A 25,864-nucleotide genomic window follows, 5' to 3' on the forward strand; every position below is an offset into this window, starting at 1 on the left:
TATCCGACTCTTTGCGACCCCACGGACTGCAACACACCAGGCTTCCCTGTCCTTCACTATATCTTGGAGTTTGCTCAAACTCACAAGTCAGTGATGCCATCCAACCATCTCATCCTGCCTAGTCTAATTTACCCATTGATTTTATTATTTGTTTTAATGTTAGTTAGGTGCTGATAAAAGTTCAAATACCAGGGTACAGAGGCTTGTGGGATTTTACTTCCCACGTTTCACAAAAAAGTTTAACAGCCTACTGGTTTCAGATCAAAACTCTAGAAGCCTCCATCACCACATTTCCTGTTTGTAACTGAACAAAGTACACGCAGAAGATTTTAAGAAGAGAGAAAAAACTGAGGTAGAGATAAAGTTTACTGACACTTCTAACAACAGAGCAACATTACTTAGAAAAAAAAGCTTGTGGAGAGTATTTTTAATTCATACACTTGCTTATGGCTACATAAGGATTTCTCAAAGAAAAAAGCATGTCAGGTAAGTGGCATTTTAAATTTTGCTCAATTCATATGCCTAAGAATTTACATAATAATGTCTAAGCCTCTAGCAAAAAGATACTTAATAAAGGTTTGGAAAGTAAGTTTACACAATTATTTTAAAAGCGTGAGATGAACTTTATAATAATTAGAATGTATTTGAAGTATATCAATGATCATCAATTGCCTACTTTGTTTTAAAAAAGTTGGATAGTATTTTATAACATAAAGCTAAATGTAGCTATTGGGTATGTGTTCCTTGATGCATGCTAAGTCGCGTCGGTCACGTCCTACTCTTTGTGATCCTACAGACTGTAGCCCGCCAGGCTGCTTTGTCCATGGGATTCTCCAGGCAAGAATACTCCAGGCAAGAGTGGGTAGCCATTCCCTTCTCCAGGGGATCTTCCCTTCCTGGGGATAGAACCTGGTCTCCTACATTGCAGGCAGATTCTTTTTGCTGAGCCACTGGGGAAGCCCCTGTTCCTTGATAATCATCCCATTTAAAGTACTTGTTATTTTTAGAGGATCTTTCCTTGACCTTGCATATTCCTTTTTATAGTTTAATTATAAAGCAAGAAAAGCATTCTGGGATTGACCTTTATGCACTGCTATATTTAAAATGAATAACCAACAAGGACCTACTGTATAGCACAGGGGACTCTGCTCAGTGTTATATAACAGCCTAATCAAGAAAGGAATTTGAAAAAGAACAGAGACATGTATACATATACCTGAATCACCTTGTTGTACACCTGAAACTATTAATAACATTGTTAATCAACTATACTCCAATATAAAGTAAAGTTAAAAAAATAAAGCAGGTTAGAAGTAACAACATTCTAATTCCTTACACTTTAGGCATTGTCTTCCCAGAAGTCAATTCAATCATCAGCTTTCAGAGAGATGACAATTTGCAAAGGCCAGTGAAAATACCATCACCTTTGGAATGGACTATAAGGGTTGAATCCACATTTATTATCCTAATTTCTGCTCCACATTGACTATCATTCCTCCTTTATTCTTTAATGTACTTTTAATTTCTTTTTTTTAAGTATTTTATTTTTTTATTTTTAACTTTACAATATTGTATTGGTTTTGCCATATATCAACATGAATCCGCCACAGGTATACATGTGTTCCCCATCCTGAACCCTCCTCCCTCCTTTTTAATTTCTTTAAATAAATGTTATATAAGAAAAGTGAAAGTCTCTCAGTCCCGTCCAACTCTTTGCGATTCTATGGCCAGAATACTAGAGTGTATAGACTTTCCCTTCTCCAGGGAATCTTTCCAACCCAGGGATCGAACCCAGGTCTCCTGCATTGCAGGCAGATTCTTTACCAGCTGAGCCACAAGGAAAGCCTCAGAATACTGGATTGGGTGGCCTATCCCTTCTCCAGCCGATCTTCCTGACCCTGGAATCAAACCAGGGTCTCCTGCATTACAGGCGAATTCTTTACCAACTGAACTATCAGGGAAGCCCCATTATAAGAAAAGATATGTATAATACATAAAGTGGGAGAAGTGTGGAATACAAATGAAAAAATTTTGTTTCCATCACTTTAGAAAATATTATATTTCCTTCCAACTTTTGCTTCTCTATATTATACTTGGTTTGCTTTTCATAACTAAAATAATAATGTTTATAAAATCATATGTTCAGTGTTTTTCACTAACATTATCACCATCTCCATCTTCATGGTAACTTCTGCTTAGTTGTTTTATATGAATGCACAGTGACATCAATTGAGTTATAGTTTACTTAGTCATTTGTTTATTGTTAGACATTTATGTTACATCCAGTCTTTTTATATTTTAAATGACAGAGGGATGAACAACTCTGTAGCTTTTTCTATATTAAGGATATTATCTTAGGAAAGATTCCTAGACATAGAATTACTGAATAAGAAGTTATGAACATTTTAAGTATCATTATTGTCAAATTGCTTTTCCAAGGTTGTTGTCAATTCACTCTCATCCTAGAAGTGTTTCTCCTTAACAAGCTGGTCTCAGTTTTATGAATCTTTACTAATTTGATAAGCACAACATGCTAAGCCATTGTTTAATATGTATTACTCTGATTATAATGAAAATGAACATTTTTGCATGGGTTTTTAAACTTTATAATTCTATCATTTGTGAATTATCTGATTATATCTTTTGCTTTTAATTGTGCTAATAGTATTTTTAATATCAATATGTATGAGTCATTTGTAGAAGATAATAGATATTATAATACCTGTGAATTTTCTTCCCAGTGTTTTGGTTGATGGATTTTAAAATTGATTGATTGGATTATTCCACAGGAAACATAAATTGATGTATGATTTTCACAATTCTCTTTATCTTTCCCAGGTACATGTACATATATTAGCAAAGAACGAAAACAATTATACCAGTTTTGCTACTGCCCTGCAGAAATGAACATAACAATACTATGAATAATTGCTATGAGCTGACAGTCATGGGGAACTTGGCAAGTGTGGGAAGGCTGAAGGCAGTGAATATGACATTCAACTATTTCCCATCAATTAATTTTAAATTTGGAGGAGATGATAAAATTTTCTCCTTAGGATTTCATAATTTATATTTAAATTTTTTCAGTGTAATGCTGGAGTTCCTCCATTGACTATTAAGACCTAAAATTCCACAGAAGATAAAATATGTACAGTATTTGCCATTAAAGCCTCATAGATCTTAAATGCCAAGAAACAAAATGAAACATGCTTAATATGAAAGGAGAGACTCAGATTATAGTATTTTTTAAATTAGGTGAAGTAAAGGAGAAAATAAATGTGAACACAATGGAAAAGTGAGATTATTCCTAGTTGAGTAAAAACAATGTATGAAAAGTAAAATCCAAAGTTTTCCTTCTCCCCTACCTAAATGGCTTGTTGGTAAAGAATCTGCCTGCAATGTAGGAGACTCCAGTTCAATTACTGGATCTAGAAGATCCCCTGGAGGAGGTCATAGTAACCCTCTCCAGTATTCTTGCCTGGAGAATCCCCAGGGACAGAGGAGCCTAGCGGGCTACGGTCCATGAGGTCACAAAAAGTCGGACACGACTGAGCGACTAAGTACAGCACAGCACCCATGGCTTGTAGTCCCCGCATCAGCAAATGTGCCAGCCTCCCAGTTCCTACTGTGCTTCTGTATTCACATAATCAGGATTAGCTGAATCAAATGGCAAAAACAACTCCTTTGGGCTGCTATTAATTTAATTTAAACAATGATTCACTCTAGTTACACATTGCTGTTTTTCAAAAGAAAAAAAAAAAAGATTTTCATCGTCTTTACTCAGTTTCTTTTCCCTTGAGTCTCAGTCATCTTTTGAGAGCAATGAAAGCTTGTCTTTTAGAGACTAGATAGGACTTATTTATGAATCTTTTGAATGCAGATGTTCTATAAAAGTAGGTCCAACACAGTCATTTAATTAGGTAATAATTGATAGTGATCTTAAGAACAGTTAACCCAGCAATGATGGTCACATAAAGCTCACAACTCTAAGAAATAAATACCTACAAATTGCTAGTTAATAATAAATAAATATTGAACTCTTTTCCAGACATTTTTTTTTCATTTAATTTTCTCAGCATTCCTGACTTAAAAAGGAAAGAAACAATTAACAGTCCTTCTTAAAACATTAACCAAGTGTAGTAGTTACAGAATTTTGTTGGATGAAGTTGCACATACCTATGCCATCTTCAGAGGCTCTTACTAAGGTGGTTTTCCCGCAGGAAACAGTAAGTACATATACAAAATGGAGCAGCTAAAAGTACAGAAAAATACAGATTCATCTACAGTAGGGAATTTGGCAAACTTCAAAATCCCAATAGGTCTTCCCAAGCTTACCAATTCTGAGTTTAATTATGAAAAAAATGACGAGTCTAATACTAGAGGAATCATAACATGCTGTCTTAAAATCTACCCTCTGCCTCACTCCCCTATGTACACTTTCCTCAGGTAAAATCAGTAAGTATTGGTTAAGAGGAATCATGATGTACTAGAAAGAGGGGACCTTTGTGTCACATAGATGGTTTCTGAATACCAGATTTACAGTTGGCTTAGTGTGACAGTCGGGCTTCCCTTGTGGCTCAGCTGGTAAAGAATCCACCTGCAATGCGGGAGACCTGGATTTGATCCCTGGGTTGGGAAGATCCCCTGGAGAAGGTAATAGCTGCCGCTGCTAAGGCGCTTCAGTCGTGTCCAACTCTGTATGACCCCATAGATGGCAGCCTACCAGGCTCCACCGTCCCTGGGATTCTCCAGGCAAGAACACTGGAGTGGGTTGCCATTTCCTTCTCCAATGCATGAAAGTGAAAAGTGAAAGTGAAGTTGCTCAGTCCTGTCCGACTCTATGCGACCCCATGAACTGCAGCCCACCAGGCTCCTCTGTCCATGGGATTTTCCAGGCAAGAGTACTGGAGTGGGTTCCCATTGCCTTCTCCTACCCACTCCAGTATTCTGGCCTGGAAAATTCCATGGACTGTATAGTCCATGGGATTGCAAACAGTCGGACACAACTGAGCGATTTTCACTTTCACTTTATGGTGAGGGTCAGTGATCTGCAGACAGTCACACCTTCTGCCTCTTTCCCTATACACTGTTCCAAAACAGACGTTCCAAAGCTTCATATTGCTAATGTCCCTCTTCCCATCATGGCCCCTTCCTAACATGTATCATTCACTTTTCAAATAACCTATTCATAATAGGCACATTTAAGTTTGGCAGTTTTCAACTTTTACATTAAAAAGTTTCTTATTTACTTGAAAGCCTGGGACTAGATTTGAGAATCTCTTCCAGTGATCCAGTCCATGATTCTAATGCTTTTTATTGATGGGATAATGCATATGGACAGTAGTGGCAGAGGCTGTGTAGACAGTGGCATTGTGCAACAGAGTCACCAGTAATGTGCCTAGTTTGCAACCAAATGATCACCACAATAAGAAATGTTCATTTCATGAGTAGAATCCATGGAGACTGTAATATCAGAACTTTTATGTTGAACTATCAGTTCAGTTCAGTCGCTCAGTTGTGTCCAACTCTGTGTGACCCCATGGACTGCAGCACGCCAGGCTTCACTGTCCATCTCCAACTCCTGGAGCATGCTCAAACTCATGTCCATTGAGTCCGTGTTGCCATCCAACCACCTCATCTTCTGTCATCCCCTTCTCCTCCTGCCTTCAATCTTTCCCAGCATCAGAGTCTTTTCCAAGGAGTCAGTTCTTTGCATCAGGTGGCCAAAGTATCTGAGTTTCAGCTTCAGCATCAGTCCTTCCAATGAATATTCAGGACTGATTTCCTTTAGGATGGACTGGTTGGATCTCCTTGCAGTCCAAGGGACTCTCAAGAGTCCTTTCCAACGCCACAGTTCAAAAGCATCAGTTCTTTGGCGCTCACCTTTCTTTATAGTCCAACTTTCACATCCATACATGACTACTGGAAAAACCATAGCTTTGACTAGACAGACCTTTGTTGGCAAAGTAATGTCTCTGCTTTTTAATATGCTGACTAGGTTTGTCATAGCTTTTCTTCCAAGGAGCAAGCGTCTTTTAATTTCATGGCTGCAGTTGCCATCTGCAGTGATTTTGGAGCTCAAGAAAATAAAGTCTCTCACTGTTTCCATTGTCTCCCCATCTATTTGCCATGAAGTAAAAGGACTGGGTGCCATGATCCTAGTTTTCTGAATGTTGAGTTTTAAGCCAACTTATATTTAAACTCGGAGAAGGCAATGGCAACCCACTCCAGTACTCTTGCCTGGAAAATCCCATGGACGGAGGGGCCTGGTGGGCTGCAGTCCATGGGGTCGCTAGGAGTCGGACACAACTGAGCGACTTCACTTTATTTTTTCACTATTGTGCTTTGGAGAAGGAAATGGCAACCCACTCCAGTGTTCTTGCCTGGAGAATCCCAGGGACGGTGGAGCCTGGTGGGCTGCTGTCTATGGGGTCGCACAGAGTCGGACATGACTGAAGCGGCTTGGCAGCAGCAGCAGCAGCATATTTAAACTACTACTATTAGCCCCTGGTGGGTTTTCCTGCTGGCTAAGCTGGTAAAGAATCTGGCTGCAATGTGGAGACCCGGGTTTGATCCCTGGGTCAGGAAGATCCCCTGGCAAAGGAAATCGCAACCAGTCCAGTATTCTTGCCTGTAGAATTCCATGGACAGAAGAGGCTGGTGGGCTATAGTCCATGGGATCACAAAGTCAGACATCACTGAGCAACTCGCACACACACATTGGCCCCTGGTAGTTGAAAGCTAGTTAGAAACTTCAGTCATAGTTTTCCTACCTGACATTGCCTCACTAATAACGTCCCAAAGCTTTTAGTTTTTTAACAGTATAGGTAACTAAATTAAAATTGTGTAAGAGTACTTTTTAAAAGCTATATCAAAGTAATTACAATTAATGAATAATGGTACTAAAGATTGCATTTGTCAGGCAAGAAATTTTAGGTACTTTGCACATCCACTGTTATAAGAGGCACTGTTAGTATTGAATAGACATCCGCATGGGCATACTGTATATGGAAAGTAACTCAGTAAAAGGAGGTACAAAGTATATGTGTGAGTCTGTATATGTGAACATTTATACAAAACTACCATTCAAGTTGAAAATCTCCACCATTTAGTTATTCAATATCTTCTCATCTCTGTGTTTTTTGTTTTGCTTTCCAAATAGGGCATTTATTGTTGGCAATCAAAAGTTTTGAAAGATATCAAGATTGTCCTGAAATACAAAGCTTCCAAATAAAAATCTTCCTACTTTTAACTCTGATCGCATTACAAAAGAAAAATATCTTGGGAAATAGAAAGGTTACACAGGAATCATAGACTCTTAAAATCAGGGGAAAACTAGAGACCATGTGAAGCAAATCCCTACATATTAGAATTTAGCCTGTTTTAAAACATCTGCAACTGATAAAGCAAATTTACTGTTCTACAAATGACAAAACCCAGCCCTAAAGGGATATACAGTGTGGTCCAAGTTCTTTCCTTGGAGTTGCTGATGTATTTCATGAAAATTATTAAGGCTTTCCTAAAGCCTTTAGTCAGAGAAGGCAATGGCAACCCACTCCAGTACTCTTGCCTGGAAAATCCCACGGGCAGAGGAGCCTGGTAGGCTGCAGTCCATGGGGTCCCTACGAGTCGGACGCGACTGAGCAACTTCACTTTCACTTTTCACTTTCATGCACTGGAGAAGGAAATGGCAACCCACTCCAGTATTCTTGCCTGGAGAATCCCAGGGACGGGGGAGCCTGGTGGGCTGCTGTCTGTGGGGTCGCACCGAGTGGGACACGACTGAAGCGACTTAGCAGCAGCAGCAGCAAAGCCTTTAGTAAAAGTGTAATCTTGTTATATTGCTTTGGTTATTTCTTTGCTGCTCAGAGCAAAATTATCTTCTTGAAACAATTAATGGACGAGGGAAACTTCATAAGTGAAATATATTTTTGTGAACGATAGGAATTTATAGCTAGAATCAGTGTAATTTTAAAATGAAATTAGGATTTTCTGCGTGCTGCTTTGAAGTACACCTTTTCCTACTCTGCTGTGTTTTATCTACACAAAACACAACTATTTATTGAGTATATACTAAATACTAGATTCTGTGGGAAATGGAAAGGGAAAAAAAGGTAAGTACAAAGGAGACTGATTTTGTTAGTTCTCCGAAGGATGATTTTATTAGTTCTCCCAAGGATGATAAATTCTCGAGATTTATTATATTTTCTATGTGTTTATTTGCTCTCTTACCCTTCACCCAGGAAGAGAAGTATTAGTACATAGAACAGTACATATAAATAACACATAGAATAGTACACAAAAAGGAGAACCAAAGAAATCAGCACAAAGAGAAAAGGAGCAAAGGGTACAATTAATTCACAAAAGTGAGTAGCATATAATCCTATTGCGTGTCAAATGGTATACAAGGTTAGACAGATGATCAGTGATAATATTGACCAGTGACAATATTCACATGGATTATTAGAGTGAAAATTTATCCTTTCTTGAGGAGATCCCCAGTGTCTTATACATTTTGTAACGTGGTCTGAGTTACAAGTAGGAAGATTTTCATTCAGAAGCTTTGTATTTCATGACATTTTTGATACCAGTGATGTATTAAACAATTTCTTCTAGTCCATAGCATCTCTATAATTAATAAATTCAACAGCAAGTTTCATACAGTTGGTTCTTTTTCTTAAAATAAGTTTTATTTTGTCCTGATAACAAAGGCAGAAAATATAAAAAATGGAAGAGAATAAAAAGAGCAATAAGGAGTTAATTTTTATTTTCTGACTACAACCTGAAGTTTAGCTCTGTTGCTACTTTACACAGGTCATCAGCTGAGATGGAAGCAAGTTCTATATTCTCTTAAGAAATCTTGGAAACTTAACTAGGGCATGTCCTGGTGTAGAAATAATCAAAGCCTCCATTCAGAGGTTGACCTAAGGAAAATCTGCAGGGAGAGTCAAAAAAATCTTCCAAAATCTGTTTTGCACCTTTTAACCATTTGTATAAATAAATGAATGATCAAATCTCTAAAATATATGGCATGATGATTAGAGGCAGTAATTCTAGATTGCCAGTGTGATCAATGCAAAGATATAGAGGAAAATAATAGAATGGGAAAGACTAGAGATCTCTTCAAGAAAATTAGAGATACCAAGGGAACGTTTCATGAAAAGATGGGCACAATAAAGGACAGAAATAGTATGGACTTAGCAGAAGCAGAAGATATTAAGAAGAGTGGCAAGAATACACAGAAGAACTATACAAAAAAGATCTTCATGACCCAGAAAGCCACAATGGTGTGATCACTCTCCTAGAACCAGACATCCTGGAATGTGAAGTCAAGTGGGCCTTAGGAAGCATCACTACAAACAAAGCTAGTGGAGGTGATGGAATTCCAGCTGAGCTATTTCAAATCCTAAAATATGATGCTGTGAAAGTGCTGCACTCAATATGCCAGCAAATTTGGAAAACTTAACAATGACCACAGGACTGGAAAAGGTCAGGTTTCATTCCAATCCCAAAGAAAACCAATGCCAAAGAATGTTCAAGCTACTGCACAATTACACTCAACTCACATGCTAGCAAAGTAATGCTCAAAATTCTCCAAGACAGGCTTCAGTGGTATGTGAACCATGAACTTGCAGATGTTCAAGCTGGATTTAGAAAAAGCAGAGGAATCAGAAATCAAATTGCCAACATCTGCTGGATCATCAAAAAAGCAAAATAATTTAAAAAAAAATCTACTCCTGCTTTATTGACTATGCCAAAGCCTTTGACTATTTGTATCACAACAAACTGTGGAAAATTCTTACAGAGATGGCAATACCAGACCACCTGACCTGCCTCCTGAGAAACCTGTTTGCAGGTCAAGAAGCAACAGTTAGAACTGGACATAGAACAACCGACTGGTTCCAAATAGGAAAAGGTGTATGTCAAGGCTGTATATTGTCACCCTGCTTATTTAACTTATATGCAGAGTACATCATAAGAAATGCTGTACTGGATGAAGCACAAGCTGGAGTCAAGATTGCCGGGAGAAATATCAATAACCTCAGATATGCAGATGATACCACCCTTATGGCAGAAACTGAAGAAGAACTAAAGAGCCTCTTCATGAAAGTGAAAGAGGAGAGTGAAAAAGCTGGCTTAAAGCTCAACATTGAGAAAACGAAGATCATGGCATCTGGTCCCATAACTTCATGGCACATAGATGGGGAAGCAATGGAAGCAGTAACAGACTTTATTTTATTGGGCTCCAAAATCACTGCAGATGGTGATTGCAGCCGTGAAATTAAAAGATTCTTGGTCCTTGGAAGATAAGCTATGACCAACCTAGATAGCATATTAAAAAGCAGAGACATTACTTTGCCAACAAAGATCTGTCTAGTCAAAGCTATGGTTTTTCCAGTAGTCATGTACGGATGTGAGTATTGAACTACAAAGAAAGCTGAGTGCTGGAGAATTGATGCTTTTGAACTGTGATGCTGGAGATCCAACCAGTCCATCCTAAAAATCAGTCCTGAAGATTCATTGGAAGGACTGGTGCTAAAGCTGAAACTCCAATACTTTGACCACCTGATGTGAAGAACTGACTCCTTGAAAAAGACTCTCATGCTGGCAAAGATTGAAAGCAGGAGGAGAAGGGGACGACAGAGGATGAGATGGTTGGATGGCATCACTGACTCGATGGACATTAGTTTGAGTGAGCTGCAGGAGTTGATGATGGACAGGGAAGCCTGGCGTGCTGCAATCCTCAGAATTGCAGAGTTAGACATGACTGAGCCACTGAACTGAATTGAATTCTAGATGGACCATTTCTAAAGCGAGGCTATGCTGTGCTAAGTCACTTCAGTCCTGTCTGACTTTTTATGACCCTGTGGACTGTAGCCTGCCAGACTCCTCTGTCCAGGGGATTCTCCAGGCCAGAATACTGGAGTGGGTTGCCATGCCTTCTTCCAGGGGATCTTCCTGACACAGGGATTGAACCCGCAGCTTTTGAGACTCCTGCACTGCAGGCAGATTCTTTATCACAGAGCCACCAGGAAGCCCAAGCAAGACTACAAGTCACCCTTAATTTGGCCAAAGGTAAATTATTAAAACATCTATTAAATTCTTAATTGTAGGCAGTGCAGCTTTTTGGTTAATATGCTATATTCTTAGATAAGTTATACTATACTACACTATATCATTTTCTAGGCCCCAAATAAAAAGAAATCATAAAGAACATCTGCCAAAAACTTATTTGAGTTTTAAATGCAGGAGTTAGTCTTCCATTATTTTCTGACAAAGAATAGCTAAAACAACTATCTCATGAGGCAACTCTTGGTTTATGTAGATAGAACCTTGTTGTCAGCTTATAGGAAGACATCCATTTTTCTGTTCTCATAGTAGGAAAGTGTACATTTAATACATAAAAGTAAACATATGAGTTTTTTAAGGTAAAGGTTGAGAAGAGAATGAAAGCACATCTCCATTTCATGCTTTTCAACATGATTATGTGGTCTGTGACAACTGTTTCTACTCACCCTGACTCTCGTGTCTTATGCAAGCATCCCAGTTTTATGCAAGCGTATGTATCCTGGGTTGCAATCGAGTTCACAGCTTAGCTCAGCTAATGGTATTTCCTAAATTCCTTTTTTCAAGAGATTTTAATGGACACTACTCAAACTCCTCAAAGACTGATTTTTTAAACCAGAAAATAAAATTTTACCTTTATAGTTGTGACCACCCATAAATTTAATCAGATAGCTAGCTGTTAGCACTAGCTTACTTGTATCAAGTTTCCTAGGATACAACTTATAGGTAGATTTTTTGCAAATACAGGCTCAGGGCAAAGAGAATTAGGATGGTAAATTGATGAGTAGCCTCACCAAAGCGACAATGAGTTAATCCTTTCTCAGGGGTTCTGTTTCCTAGCTTCTGGGAAATAGGTCTTCTTCTCAATAGTACTAGAGACAAATGTAACAGAATCTTCAATCTGTCTTTTCCTGGGTTGTGGATGTGTCTAGATTTGATACTTGAGCAGAACCCTTCTGTTGGCCCTGCTTATTAAGTTGCCCTCTTCACTTTACTCTTCATTTAGTCAGTTGACACATAATTAGTGAGCACCTACTAGTGCTGAATAGGATATAGAAATAATAGTAGGAGTCTTACTATTATGTGTGTTCAGTCGCTAAGTCATGTCCAACTCTTTGTGACCCTGTGGACTGCAGCACACCAGGCCCCCCTGTCCCTCACTGTCTCCTGGAGTTTGCCCAAGTTCATGTCCAATGAATTGGTGATACCATCCAACATCTCACCCTCTGTCGCCCCTTTCTCCTTTTGCCTTCAATCTTTCCTAGCATCAGGGTCTTTTTAAATGAGTCAGCTCTTCACATCAGGTGACCAAAGTAATAAGATAATAACAATAGCAATAGCTACCATTTATTGAGCATTTTATTAGTGAGAAACATCATTACACAAATCTCTTTATATAAGTCTTATTAACAATAGGTGCATTGAGGAAATTGAAGTGTGAAGATAAAAGATCAGTAAGATACTCTTTCTCTCCTTTGGGAAGTTCAGTCTAGAAGGGAGGAGTTTTTATACATAAATGATTACTTTGATATTTGTTGAAATGTAAAGGGATATATGAGATGTCACTTGGTGAGGGACAGGTGGTACTGTGTGAGTGCGTCAGAGAGAAGGCACTTTTGAAGGATGACAAGGAATTTGTCAGATGGCCAAGGAGAAAGGTATTTCAGGAAAAGGGGTAAATGTCCAAACATAAAGTATGGTCTCTATGGAAAATTGCAAGTGCTTCAGAATGATTGGAGCATGGTCTATTATTGGGTATGTATAGTAGACAAGTCCTGAAAGACAGACAGAAAACTTAAAGTAATATTTTGTAGAAATAACTTTGCCGACAGAGGTCTGTATAGTCAAAGTTATAGTCTTTCCAGTAGTTGTGTATGGATGTGAGAGTTGGACCATAAAGAAGGCTGAGTGCTGAAGAACTGATGCTCTCAAATTGTGGCGTTGGGAGAAGACTCTTGAGAGTCCCCTTGCACAGCAAGGAGATCCAATCAGTTAATCCTAAAGGAAATCATCCCTGAATGTTCATTGGAAGGACTGATGCTGAAGCTGAAGCTCCAGTACTTTGGCCACCTAATGGCAATAAGCCAGCTCATTGGAAAAGACCCTGATGCTGGGAAAGATTGGAGGCAGGAGGAGAAGAGGGTCACAAATGATGAGATGGTTGGATAGCATCACCAACTCAATGGACATGAACTTGGGCAAACTCCAGGAGACAGTGATGGGCTGGGAGGTCCCTCAGGCTGCAGTCCATGGCCTTGCAAAGAGTCAGACATGACTTAGTGACTGAACAACAATGACAAAACTCATGGTAAAGAAAGAAAAGGGATTCCCAGGTGGCCCAGTGGTAAAGAATCCATCTGCAATGCAAGAGACGCGAGTTCAATCCCTGAGTCAGGAAGTTCCCCTTAGAAAGAAATGGCAACCCACTTCAGTATTCTTGCCTGGAAAATTCCATTGACAGAGGAGCCTGGCATGCTACAGTCCATGGAATCACAAAGAGTTGGACACACCTGAGCACACAATTGGAGAAGGCAATGGCAACCCACTCAAGTACTCTTGCCTGGACAATCCCACGGGCAGAGGAGCCTGGTAGGCTGCTGCAGTCCATGAGGTCACTAAGAGTCGGAGATGACTGAGCGACTTCACTTTCACTTTTCACCTTCATGCATTGGAGAAGGAAATGGCAACCCACTCCAGTGTTGTTGCCTGGAGAATCCCAGGGACAGAGGAGCCTGGTGGGCTGCCGTCTATGGGGTCGTACAGAGTCGGACACGACTGAAGCAACTTAGCAGCAGCAGCAGAGCACACAATATGCAAAGAAAAGTGTGATGTCCTCGATGTTTAGGGCAGAAGTAGGAGCAGCCACCTTCTCTTGAAGGACCTATGTCACAGGCTCCAGAGAAAAAATAAAGGGACAACTTTCTCCAGAAACTCTGGAAAAGAAGAGTGTATGGGAACAGGGTGTGTAAAGATAGTAGTTGGGTTAAGAGTGGTGATTGATGGAGCAAGGATTAACACAAAGAGCTGTAAAATCAGGGCCGATTGAACTAATAGGAACAGAGGCCAAACTGACCTGAGAAGGGTCTGCTTAGTACTCTGTTTTCAAACACTGGCCATCAAGATGGCAAAATTCTTTGATTCAGTAATTCAGGAATTTTTACCTTAAAATAAATTAAGATTGGGTGTATAGTTTTGGTTAAAGATAATCATCACAAAATTTCTTACATAACTAAAAATCAGAAGCAATTTAAATGTCTAAAAATAAAGGATTGATTAAATTATGGGAAATCCATACGATGGAATATAGGGCAGCTAAAAGAAATGAAGGAATATTTAGCTTATAGGAAAGGAGCATGCTGTATTAATTATCAGGGGGAAGCAGATAACAGTATAGTCAGTATAATTAAATCATACGCCTCATGACCAAAACTGCTTCTACAAAGAAAATAAGTTTGAAAGTGCATTAACCAAAGTGTTCACAGTGACTGTCTCTTGATAGTAGGATTATAGTTGATTCTTATCCTTTTTTTGCTTATCTGAGTTTACTAATTGTTTTTAACTCTGAACATGGATGATGGTACAAGTACGGCTTTTTTGTAGCAATTAAAGTTCATTTACTTAAGTGTCACCGGACGGACATGACTGAAGCGACTTAGCAGCAGCAACAGCAGCAGACACAGTGAGTGTAGAGGTGATGAGGAGAGTCTACATTTGGTTGCGTGCACAACCTAAAATAATAGTTGTGACATACCGCAGTAGAAAAGACTGTGTGCACTCAAAGTGCTTTAAAATGTGGAGGAATCTAGACTGTATCTAGACTGTGGTCCTAAAGGGACATATATAAGGAAAAGAAAGGAAGAAAAATCTTTAATAATAAAAACCATTAGTTTAATGATTAATAACAGAAGTCAGAAATTAATAACCCTGTATTGTGACAGAGGCAATTAAAGCATGGGCTTCCTAGGTGGTGCAGTGGTGAGGAACCCACCTGCCAGTGCAGGAGACAAGGTTTCAACCCCGGGTTGGGAAGATGGCAACCCACTCCAGTATTCTTGCCTGAGAAGTCCCATGGACAGAGGAGCCTGGTGGGCTATGGGGTTGCAAAGAGTCGGACACAACTCAGCACATACACACACACGTTATGACAGCAAAGAAAGAAACGGAGAGCCATCTGGCAAGAGAGAGCTTGCTGGTTTCATTATTCATTACAGCTAAATCAACCACCTGAAAGGGGTTGTTATCAAAAGGAGGTGGGGAACAATTAAGCTCTGAAAGTTTGCCTTAAAAATTTGCTTTAACCCAGCAATCCTACTGCCAGGAACCTTTCTGCAGATAAGCCTGCATATGTGGAAAATGTCCATCCAATAGAGTTTCTTGCATTATTGTTTATAAAAGAAAAATGTTTTAAAAAAATCAGAATGTCTGTCTTAGAGAATCGGGTATGTAATTTATATTACTGCAACACTACGAAATTCTATATAACCACTAAAAGTAACATACTAATATGGTAAAAATCTGCCAAACACACTGGCAGGTTTTTCAAAAAGTCTCAGTTCAGTTCACTTCAGTTGCTCAGTTGTGTCTGACTCTTTGTGACCCTATGAATTGCAGCAGGCCAGGCCTCCCTGTCCATCATCAACTCCCGGAGTTCACCCAAACTCACGTCCATCGAGTCAGTGATGCCATCCAGCCATCTCATCCTCTGTCGTCCCCTTCTCCTCCTGCCCTCAATCCCTCCCAGCATCAGAGTCTTTTCCAATGAGTCAACTCTTCGTATGAGGTGACCAAAGTACTGGAGTTTCAGCTTTAGCATCATTTCTTCCAAAGAAATCCCAGGGCTGATCACCTTTAGAATGGACTGGTTGGATCTTCTTGCAGTCCAAGGGACTCTCAAGAGTCTTCTCCAACACCACAGTTCAAAAGCATCAATTCTTTGGCGCTCAGCCTTCTTCACAGTCCAACTCTCACATCCATACATGACCACTGGAAAAGCCATAGCCTTGACTAGACGGACCTTTGTTGGCAAAGTAACGTCTCTGCTTTTGAATATGCTGTCTAGGTTGGTCATAACTTTCCTTCCAAGGAGTAAGCGTCTTTTAATTGCATGGCTGCAGTCACCATTTGCAGTGATTTTGGAGCCCCAAAAAATAAAGTCTAACACTATTTCCACTGTTTCCCCATCTATTTCCCATGAGCTGATGGGACCAGATGCCATGATCTTCATTTTCTAAGTATAATATTAGTGTCCTGCGTGCATGTGTGCTCAGTCATGTCTGACTATTTGCAACCCCATGGACAGTAGCCCACAGGCTCCTCTATCCATGGAATTTTCCAGGCAAGAATACTGGAGTAGTACTCCAGGGGATCTTCCTGACCCAGGGATCAAATCCACATCTCATATCTCCTTCATTGGTGGGCAGGTTCTTTACAACTAATGCCACCTTGGAAGCCCACTATTTATGTTTTAAAACTGTTCATTTGCTTAGTTGTGTCCAACTCTTTGTCACCTCCTGGACTGTAGCCCACCAGGCTTCCCTGTCAAGGAGATTTCCCAGGCAAGAATACTGGAGTGGGTTGCCATTTCCTTCTCCATTATTTTTTAATAGAGGGCCTTGAATGTTATTCTATATTTTGATAGTCAGACTTTTTAAAATTTGTATTTAGTAAGCACTTGTTTTTTTTTAAATTAGACATAAAAATCAAATTCATCTAAAAATATATGCAGTATCATGAAATAACTAGAATTTCTAATATATTTAAGATAATTTACTATGTTATAGAACTCTATAAATATTTATGGGATTATGTGCATGATGAATAAATTAGGCCCCTCCAAATTTCAGTGTTTTAAACCAAATTAATTTGAAGAAGACTAGGAGAAGGCAATGGCACCCCACTCCAGTACTCTTGCCTGGAAAATCCCATGGGTGGAGGAGCCTGGTAGGCTGCTGCAGTCCATGAGGTCGAAAAGAGTCGGACATGGCTGAGTGACTTCACTTTCACTTTTCACTTTCATGCATAGGAGAAGGAAATGGCAACCCACTCTAGTGTTCTTGCCTGGAGAATCCTGGGGACGGGGGAGCCTGGTGGGCTGCTGTCTATGGGATCGCACAGAGTCGGACACGACCGAAGTGACTTAGCAGCAGCAGCAGCAGCAGCAGCAGCATGCCTAACCATGCCCATTTAAAAATAAATGATTCTGATAAATAAATAAAGCAACTCAAGTACACAGAAGGCAGTTCAACAACCACTGCAAGGTCAATAATTTAAAGGAAATTAAACAATTCAAATGTCAAATCTGAGATACAAAAAATAAGTGAAATAGAGCAACACAAAGAACATTTGTGCTAGGGAGTCTTTATTTGATGGTTGAAAGGTAGGTTAAGGGTGTAGAACTAATTTTGCTCCTATTAAGTTTTTGCCTCTACTGTTTATTGTGTTTAACATTGTGGTATTTGGATTTCTCTGAAAGGGCTTAAAATGTTCTAGGGAGTCACAGAGAGAAAGAGAGTGGGAACTATGAAGGAACATAATCTCTATTGCGATTGTTTTTTACACTGCACTTCTAATTATGTGTTTACACAATCATGTCCCCAACTAAACAGAGTTCCTTGAGGACAAAGATTCTGTTTTCTTTACCTTTGATTCCATAATATAGGGCATAGTTCCTGGCATGAAGAAATGTCTAATTGATACTGAGTGAATACACAAATATGTAGTATAGAATCACATGCTATTTTTCTGGGGTCAGCATTCACATGGGTATATGAAACTAAGATAATTAGTTGAATTTTATACATGTATGCAAATATATCTCATTTATATTTTATAATATATTTGTAATTAGGCTAATTATCTTAGTAGCCACTCATCTGTGTGTCAAGATTGACATAAATAACCCAGGGCAGCTGATGGTCACGCTGCTGCTGCTGCTAAGTCGCTTCAGTCATGTCCAACTCTGTGCGACCCCATAGATGGCAGCCCACCAGGCTCCCCTGTCCCCAGGACTCTCCAGGCAAGAACACTGGAGTGGGTTGCCATTTCCTTCTCCTATGCATGAAAGTGAAAAGTGAAAGTGAAGTCGCTCAGTCATGTCCAACTCTTAGCGACCCCCTGGACTGCAGCCTACCAGGCTCCTCCACCCGTGGGATTTTCCAGGCAAGAGTACTGGAGTGGGTTGCCATTCCCTTCTCTGAGCTGATGGTCAGTATCTCACAAAATCCCCTTTATAGCTCAGGAACAAAGAAACACCTTCACAGAGGGGAAGGAGAACCGTAATCAACCCACCATTATCTCTTCTTGGGGCTCCAAATAGTACGAGAAAACTCCTTATGACTAGTCTTGACAAAACTGGTTTCTCGGATTCCAGTGTTATTGTTTTGATCCCAACACACAGCGTCCTGTGGTACTGGGATTAATAGAAGGTAATAAGTGATTCTCCACAGTAATGAAAGCATGTGTGACTACACACAGAGGATTAAAAAAAGGGGACAAGTGTAGCCAATTATGATTCTGCATAATTTGAAGTTCTTGATTTAGAACCGAATCTTTAGTAGCTAGACTAACAAATGCTAGCTTATTTCTTGACGGGTTTGTCCTTTGTTCTGAAAAAATACAGTGGTTTTGATTTTGGGAATACCCAGTTTCAAAAAAAATGAGTAGAAGCTTTTAAGGTTAATTAGGTCCCATTTGTTTATTTTTGCTTTTATTTCCAATATTCTGGGAGGTGGGTCATAGAGGATCCTGCTGTGATGTATGTCAGAGAGTGTTTTGCCTATGTTCTCCTCTAGGAGTTTTATAGTTTCTGGTCTTACGTTTAGATCTTTAATCCATTTTGAGTTTATTTTTGTGTATGGTGTTAGAAAGTGTTCTAGTTTCATTCTTTTACAAGTGGTTGACCAGTTTTCCCAGCACCACTTGTTAAAGAGATTGTCTTTAATCCATTGTATATTCTTGCCTCCTTTGTCAAAGATAAGGTGTCCATATGTGCGTGGATTTATCTCTGGGCTTTCTATTTTGTTCCATTGATCTATATTTCTGTCTTTGTGCCAGTACCATACTGTCTTGATAACTGTGGCTTTGTAGTAGAGCCTGAAGTCAGGTAGGTTGATTCCTCCAGTTCCATTCTTCTTTCTCAAGATCGCTTTGGCTATTCGAGGTTTTTTGTTTTTCCATACAAATTGTGAAATGATTTGTTCTAGCTCTGTGAAGAATGCTGTTGGTAGCTTGAATCAGTTCTAATGAGGTGGATGAAACTGGAGCCTATTATACAGAGTGAAGTAAGCCAGAAAGAAAAACACCAATACAGTATACTAATGCATATATATGGAATTTAGAAAGATGGTAACAATAACCCTGTGTACGAGACAGCAAAAGAGACACTGATGTATAGAACAGTCTTATGGACTCTGTGGGAGAGGGAGAGGGTGGGAAGATTTGGGAGAATGGCATTGAAACATGTAAAATATCATGTATGAAATGAGTTGCCAGTCCAGGTTCGATGCACGATACTGGATGCTTGGGGCTGGTGCACTGGGACGACCCAGAGGGATGGAATGGGGAGGGAGGAGGGAGGAGGGTTCAGGATGGGGAACACATGTATACCTGTGGCGGATTCATTTTGATATTTGGCAAAACTAATACAGTTATGTAAAGTTTAAAAATAAAATAAAATTAAAAAAAAATGAGTAAGCTAATATTACTAAGCATGTGTTTGCTTTTGTTTGCAGGAAACGCTGAATGCCACTTTTCCATCTGGGCAATTCTAGCCTTCTTGGGCTTAGCTCTGACTATATCGCTGATCTTCAACATTTTTCACTGTGTAGAAAAGCAGCGACAAGGTAAGACATTGAGAAATAGCCATATGATACCTGCTTAAATGGAGATGGAGTCACTGGAAAACCTGTAGAATAAGATAACTTTATAGAATGTTATTCATAATATGTTTTTATCTGTAGAAAATATATTTGATACATTTTTTTCACCCTGAGGGTTTGCTTAAGCATGTATTCATGTTAGAAATGTAGACAGAGTCCCAATTTTAGCTCTTTAAGGTTCCACTCAAGTCTACTCAAGCTTCTCAGGATTATTCAGGACCTCTAAAGTGCAACAGGCTTGGCTGGAGGATCAGAAGGGAATGGAAAAGCGATAGATTGAACCATAGGCTTGTGATCAAACAGTCCCAGGGTCAGCCACGGATAGCTTCTCTTTTCAATAAACTGGGCAGAAGGTTTAACCATATGGCTTTCACCCTCTTGTGCCATGATTGAATTAGGGTGATGCCCAGTAAGTGGCACAGTATTTGCACACACTGGGCACTCAACGTAGGTATGTATGTTGAATACAAAGATGGGTGGATGGAGGAATGAAAGTTCAACTATTTCTAAGTGCTCTTAACATTCTAGAACCAAAAAACTCTTGGAAGTGGGACATTTAAGTGATAAACAGAAAATGTAAATACAGTTTCTTTAAACAGATGAAAATAAATAAAACAAAGTTAACAAAATCGAGTTAGACACATGTGTTCAAGAAAAAGTACCTGAAGCTAATTTGGAACCATGGTCAGTTTCCAGGGAGTCCCTGCATTGGCAGGCAGGTTCTCTACCACTAGAGCTACCTGGGAAGCCCACTTTCAACCATGTAGTCCCTTATTTCAGCCCTATGACTGCATTGAATCATGGTGAATATTAGTGTGTAGAATCAATTTTCATTAACATGATAATATCAGGACTGGTCTAATTTTACTGACCTTTTACTGCTGCCCCAAAAGTATTTGGCTGTGCTTGTCTGTTACAACACAATGTGAATAGGTTTTCCAGTTCTCATTTTTGATTGTGTGTTGGAATTTATTAATGCATATTCATACCATTTTCCCGCCATACAAACTTTTTCGGGAGTTGTTTATGATGATTAGTTGGCCATGGTTAAAAGACAGTTGCCTAAACTTAAAAAAAAAAAAAAAGCAGGTTTTTTAAAAGACAGACTTTTTTCCCCTTATAATTGCACAATCCCTTACCACATCAGGCATTCTATAAATGACTCATGCCTAAAATCAGCAGAGTGGGAAAGAACACTTAAAAAAACCAGACAATTGTAAATTACGTTCATTTCAGTTCAGTCACTCAGTCATGTCTGACTCTTTGCGACCCCATGAATCGCAGCACGCCAGGCCTCCCTGTCCATCATCAACTCCCAGAGTTCACTCAAACTCACGTCCATCAGTCGGTGATGCCATCCAGCCATCTCATCCTCTGTCATCCCCTTCTCCTCCTGCCCCCAATCCCTCCCAGCATCAGAGTCTTTTCCAATGAGTCAACTCTTCGCATGAGGTGGCCAAAGTACTGGAGTTTCAGCTTTAGCATCATTCCTTCCAGAGAACATCCAGGACTGATCTCCTTTAAAAGGACTGGTTGGATCTCCTTATAGTCCAAGGGACTCTCAAGAGTCTTCTCCAACACCACAGTTCAAAAGCATCAATTCTCCGGTGCTCAGCTTTCTTCACAGTCCAACTCTCACATCCATACATGACCACTGGAAAAACCATAGCCTTGACTAGACGGACCTTTGTTGGCAAAGTAACGTCTCTGCTTTTGAATATGCTATCTAGGTTGGTCATAACTTTCCTTCCAAGGAGTAAGCGTCTTTTAATTTCATGGCTGCAATCACCATTCACAGTGATTTTGGAGCCCAAAAAAATAAAGTCTGACACTGTTTCCACTGTTTCCCCATCTATTTCCCATGAAGTGATGGGACAGGATGCCATGATCTTCATTTTCTGAACGTTGAGCTTTAAGCCAACTTTTTCACTCTCCTCTTTCACTTTCATCAAGATGCTTTTTAGTTCCTCTTCACTTTCTTTTTTTCTTTTTTTTAAATTTTATTTCATTTTTAAACTTTACAATATTAGTTTTGCCAAACATCGAAATGAATCCACCACGGGTATACCCGTGCTCCCCATCCTGAACCCTCCTCCCTCCTCCCTCCCCATATCCTCCCTCTGGGTCATCCCAGTGCACCAGCCCCAAGCATCCAGTATCGTGCATCGAACCTGGACTGGCGACTCGTTTCATACATGATATCATACATGTTTCAATGCCATTCTCCCAAATCTCCCCACCCTCTCCCTCTCCCACAGAGTCCATAAGACTGATCTATACATCAGTGTCTCTTTTGCTGTCTCGTATGCAGGGTTATTGTTACCATATTTCTAAATTCCATATATATGTGTTAGTATACTGTATTGGTGTTTTTCTTTCTGGCTTACTTCACTCTGTATAATAGGTTCCAGTTTCATCCACCTCATTAGAACTGATTCAAATGTATTCTTTTTAATGGCTGAGTAATACTCCATTGTGTATATGTACCACAGCTTTCTTATCCATTCATCTGCTGATGGGCATCTAGGTTGCTTCCATGTCCTGGCTATTATAAACAGTGCTGCGATGAACATTGGGGTACACGTGTCTCTTTCCCTTCTGGTTTCCTCAGTGTGTATGCCCAGCAGTGGGATTGCTGGATCATAAGGCAGTTCTGTTTCCAGTTTTTTAAGGAATCTCCACACTGTTCTCCATAGTGGCTGTACTAGTTTGCATTCCCACCAACAGTGGAAGAGGGTTCCCTTTTCTCCACACCCTCTCCAGCATTTATTGCTTGTAGACTTTTGTATCGCAGCCATTCTGACTGGCGTGAAATGATACCTCATAGTGGTTTTGATTTGCATTTCTCTGATAATGAGTGATGTTGAGCATCTTTTCATGTGTTTGTTAGCCATCTGGATGTCTTCTTTGGAGAAATGTCTATTTAGTTCTTTGGCCCATGTTTTGATTGGGTCATTTATTTTTCTGGAGTTGAGCTGTAGGAGTTGCTTGTATATTTTTGAGATTGTTTGTCAGTTGCTTCATTTGCTATTATTTTCTCCCATTCTGAAGGCTGTCTTTTCACCTTGCTAATAGTTTCCTTTGTTGTGCAGAAGCTTTTAAGTTTAATTAGGTCCCATTTGTTTATTTTTGCTTTTATTTCCAATATTCTGGGAGGTGGGTCATAGAGGATCCTGCTGTGATGTATGTCGGAGAGTGTTTTGCCTATGTTATCCTCTAGGAGTTTTATAGTTTCTGGTCTTATGTTTAGATCTTTAATCCATTTTGAGTTTATTTTTATGTATGGTGTTAGAAAGTGGTCTAGTTTCATTCTTTTATAAGTGGTTGACCAGTTTTCCCAGCACCACTTGTTAAAGAGATTGTCTTTAATCCATTGTATATTCTTGCCTCCTTTGTCGAAGATAAGGTGTCCATATGTGCGTGGATTTATCTCTGGGCTTTCTATTTTGTTCCATTGATCAATATTTCTGTCTTTGTGTCAGTACCATACTGTCTTGATAACTGTGGCTTTGTAATAGAGCCTGAAGTCAGGTAGGTTGATTCCTCCAGTTCCATTCTTCTTTCTCAAGATCGCTTTGGCTATTCGAGGTTTTTTGTATTTCCATACAAATTGTGAAATTATTTGTTCTAGCTCTGTGAAGAATACCATTGGTAGCTTGATAGGGATTGCATTGAATCTATAAATTGCTTTGGGTAGTATACTCATTTTCACTATATTGATTCTTCCAATCCATGAACATGGTATATTTCTCCATCTATTAGTGTCCTCTTTGATTTCTTTCACCAGTGTTTTATAGTTTTCTATATATAGGTCTTTAGTTTCTTTAGGTAGATATATTCCTAAGTATTTTATTCTTTCCGTTGCAATGGTGAATGGAATTGTTTCCTTAATTTCTCTTTCTGTTTTCTCATTATTAGTGTATAGGAATGCAAGGGATTTCTGTGTGTTGATTTTATATCCTGCAACTTTACTATAATCATTGATTAGTTCTAGTAATTTTCTGGTGGAGTCTTTAGGGTTTTCTATGTAGAGGATCATGTCATCTGCAAACAGTGAGAGTTTTACTTCTTCTTTTCCAATTTGGATTCCTTTTATTTGTTTTTCTGCTCTGATTGCTGTGGCCAAAACTTCCAAAACTATGTTGAATAGTAATGGCGAAAGTGGGCACCCTTGTCTTGTTCCTGACTTTAGAGGAAATGCTTTCAATTTTTCACCATTGAGGATAATGTTTGCTGTGGGTTTGTCATATATAGCTTTTATTATGTTGAGGTATGTTCCTTCTATTCCTGCTTTCTGGAGAGTTTTGATCATAAATGGATGTTGAATTTTGTCAAAGGCTTTCTCTGCATCTATTGAGATAATCATATAGTTTTTATTTTTCAATTTGTTAATGTGGTGTATTACATTGATAGATTTGCAGATATTGAAGAATCCTTGCATCCCTGGGATAAAGCCCACTTGGTCATGGTGTAGGATCTTTTTAATGTGTTGTTAGATTCTGATTGCTAGAATTTTGTTAAGGATTTTTGCATCTATGTTCATCAGTGATATTGGCCTGTAGTTTTCTTTTTTTGTGGGATCTTTGTCAGGTTTTGGTTTTAGGGTGATGGTGGCCTCATAGAATGAGTTTGGAAGTTTACCTTCCTCTGCAATTTTCTGGAAGAGTTTGAGCAGGATAGGTGTTAGCTCTTCTCTAAATTTTTGGTAGAATTCAGCTGTGAAGCCGTCTGGACCTGGGCTTTTGTTTGCTGGAAGATTTTTGATTACAGTTTCAATTTCCGTGCTTGTGATGGGTCTGTTAAGATTTTCTATTTCTTCCTGGTCGAGTTTTGGAAAGTTGTACTTTTCTAAGAATTTGTCCATTTCTTCCACATTGTCCATTTTATTGGCATATACTTGTTGATAGTAGTCTCTTATGATCCTTTGTATTTCTGTGTTGTCTGTTGTGATCTCTCCATTTTCATTTCTAATTTTATTGATTTGATTTTTCTCCCTTTGTTTCTTGATGAGTCTGGCTAATGGTTTGTCAATTTTATTTATCCTCTGAAAGAACCAGCTTTTGGCTTTCTTGATTTTTGCTATGGTCTCTTTTGTTTCTTTTGCATTTATTTCTGCCCTAATTTTTAAGATTTCTTTCCTTCTACTAACCCTGGGGTTCTTCATTTCTTCCTTTTCTAGTTGTTTTAGGTGTAGGGTTAGGTTATTTATTTGACTTTTTCCTTGTTTCTTGAGGTATGCCTGTATTGCTATGAACTTTCCCCTTAGGACTGCTTTTAAAGTGTCCCATAGGTTTTGGGTTGTGTTTTCATTTTCATTAGTTTCTATTCCTCTTCACTTTCTGCCGTAAGGGTGGTGTCATCTGCATATCCGAGGTTATTGATATTTCTCCCGGCAATCTTGATTCCACCTTGTGATTCTTCCAGCCCAGCGTTTCTCATGATGTACTTTGCATAGAAGTTAAATAAGCAGGGTGACAGTATACAGCCTTGATATACTTTTTTTCCTATTTGGAACCAGTCTGTTGTTCCATATCCAGTTCTAACTGTTGCTTCCTGACCTGCATATAGGTTTCTCAATAAGCAGGTCAGGTGGTCTGGTATTCCCATCTCTTTCAGAATTTTCTGCAGTATCCACACAGTCAAAGGCTTTGGCATAGTCAATAAAGCATAAATAGATATTTTTCTGGAACTCTCTTGTTTTTTCGATGATCCAGCAGATGTTGGCAATTTGATCTCTGGTTCCTCTGCCTTTGGTTCCCTCAATTGTTTTTAAAATCATGACTTTTGAAATCAAGGTGACCTGTATTAGAACTCTGCTATTTGCCTGAGAGATCTTGTTGGAGTAATGTAACTTCTGAGTTTCAGATTTTTTATCTCCAAAGTGTCAGAAATACTATCTAGACCATGGAGTTCTGTGAGAA

At 39.2% G+C, this 25,864-nt stretch overlaps 1 protein-coding gene across 1 annotated transcript in view; it reads left to right on the top strand.

The window, feature by feature from the left end:
• Positions 1-380: 380 nt before the first annotated feature.
• LOC129643499 (T-cell receptor-associated transmembrane adapter 1) overlaps positions 381-25,864 on the top strand; it is a 49,906-nt gene continuing 24,422 nt past the window's right edge. Inside the window, exons 1-2 of the mRNA XM_055568115.1 lie at positions 381-486; positions 19,797-19,907. Of these exons, the coding sequence (XP_055424090.1) occupies positions 480-486; positions 19,797-19,907 (118 nt within the window). The 5' untranslated portion in view covers positions 381-479. The remainder of the gene's footprint in view (positions 487-19,796; positions 19,908-25,864) is intronic.

The sequence above is a fragment of the Bubalus kerabau genome, chromosome 2 (genome assembly GCF_029407905.1).
Source record: "Bubalus kerabau isolate K-KA32 ecotype Philippines breed swamp buffalo chromosome 2, PCC_UOA_SB_1v2, whole genome shotgun sequence".
Classification (NCBI taxonomy): domain Eukaryota; kingdom Metazoa; phylum Chordata; class Mammalia; order Artiodactyla; family Bovidae; genus Bubalus; species Bubalus kerabau.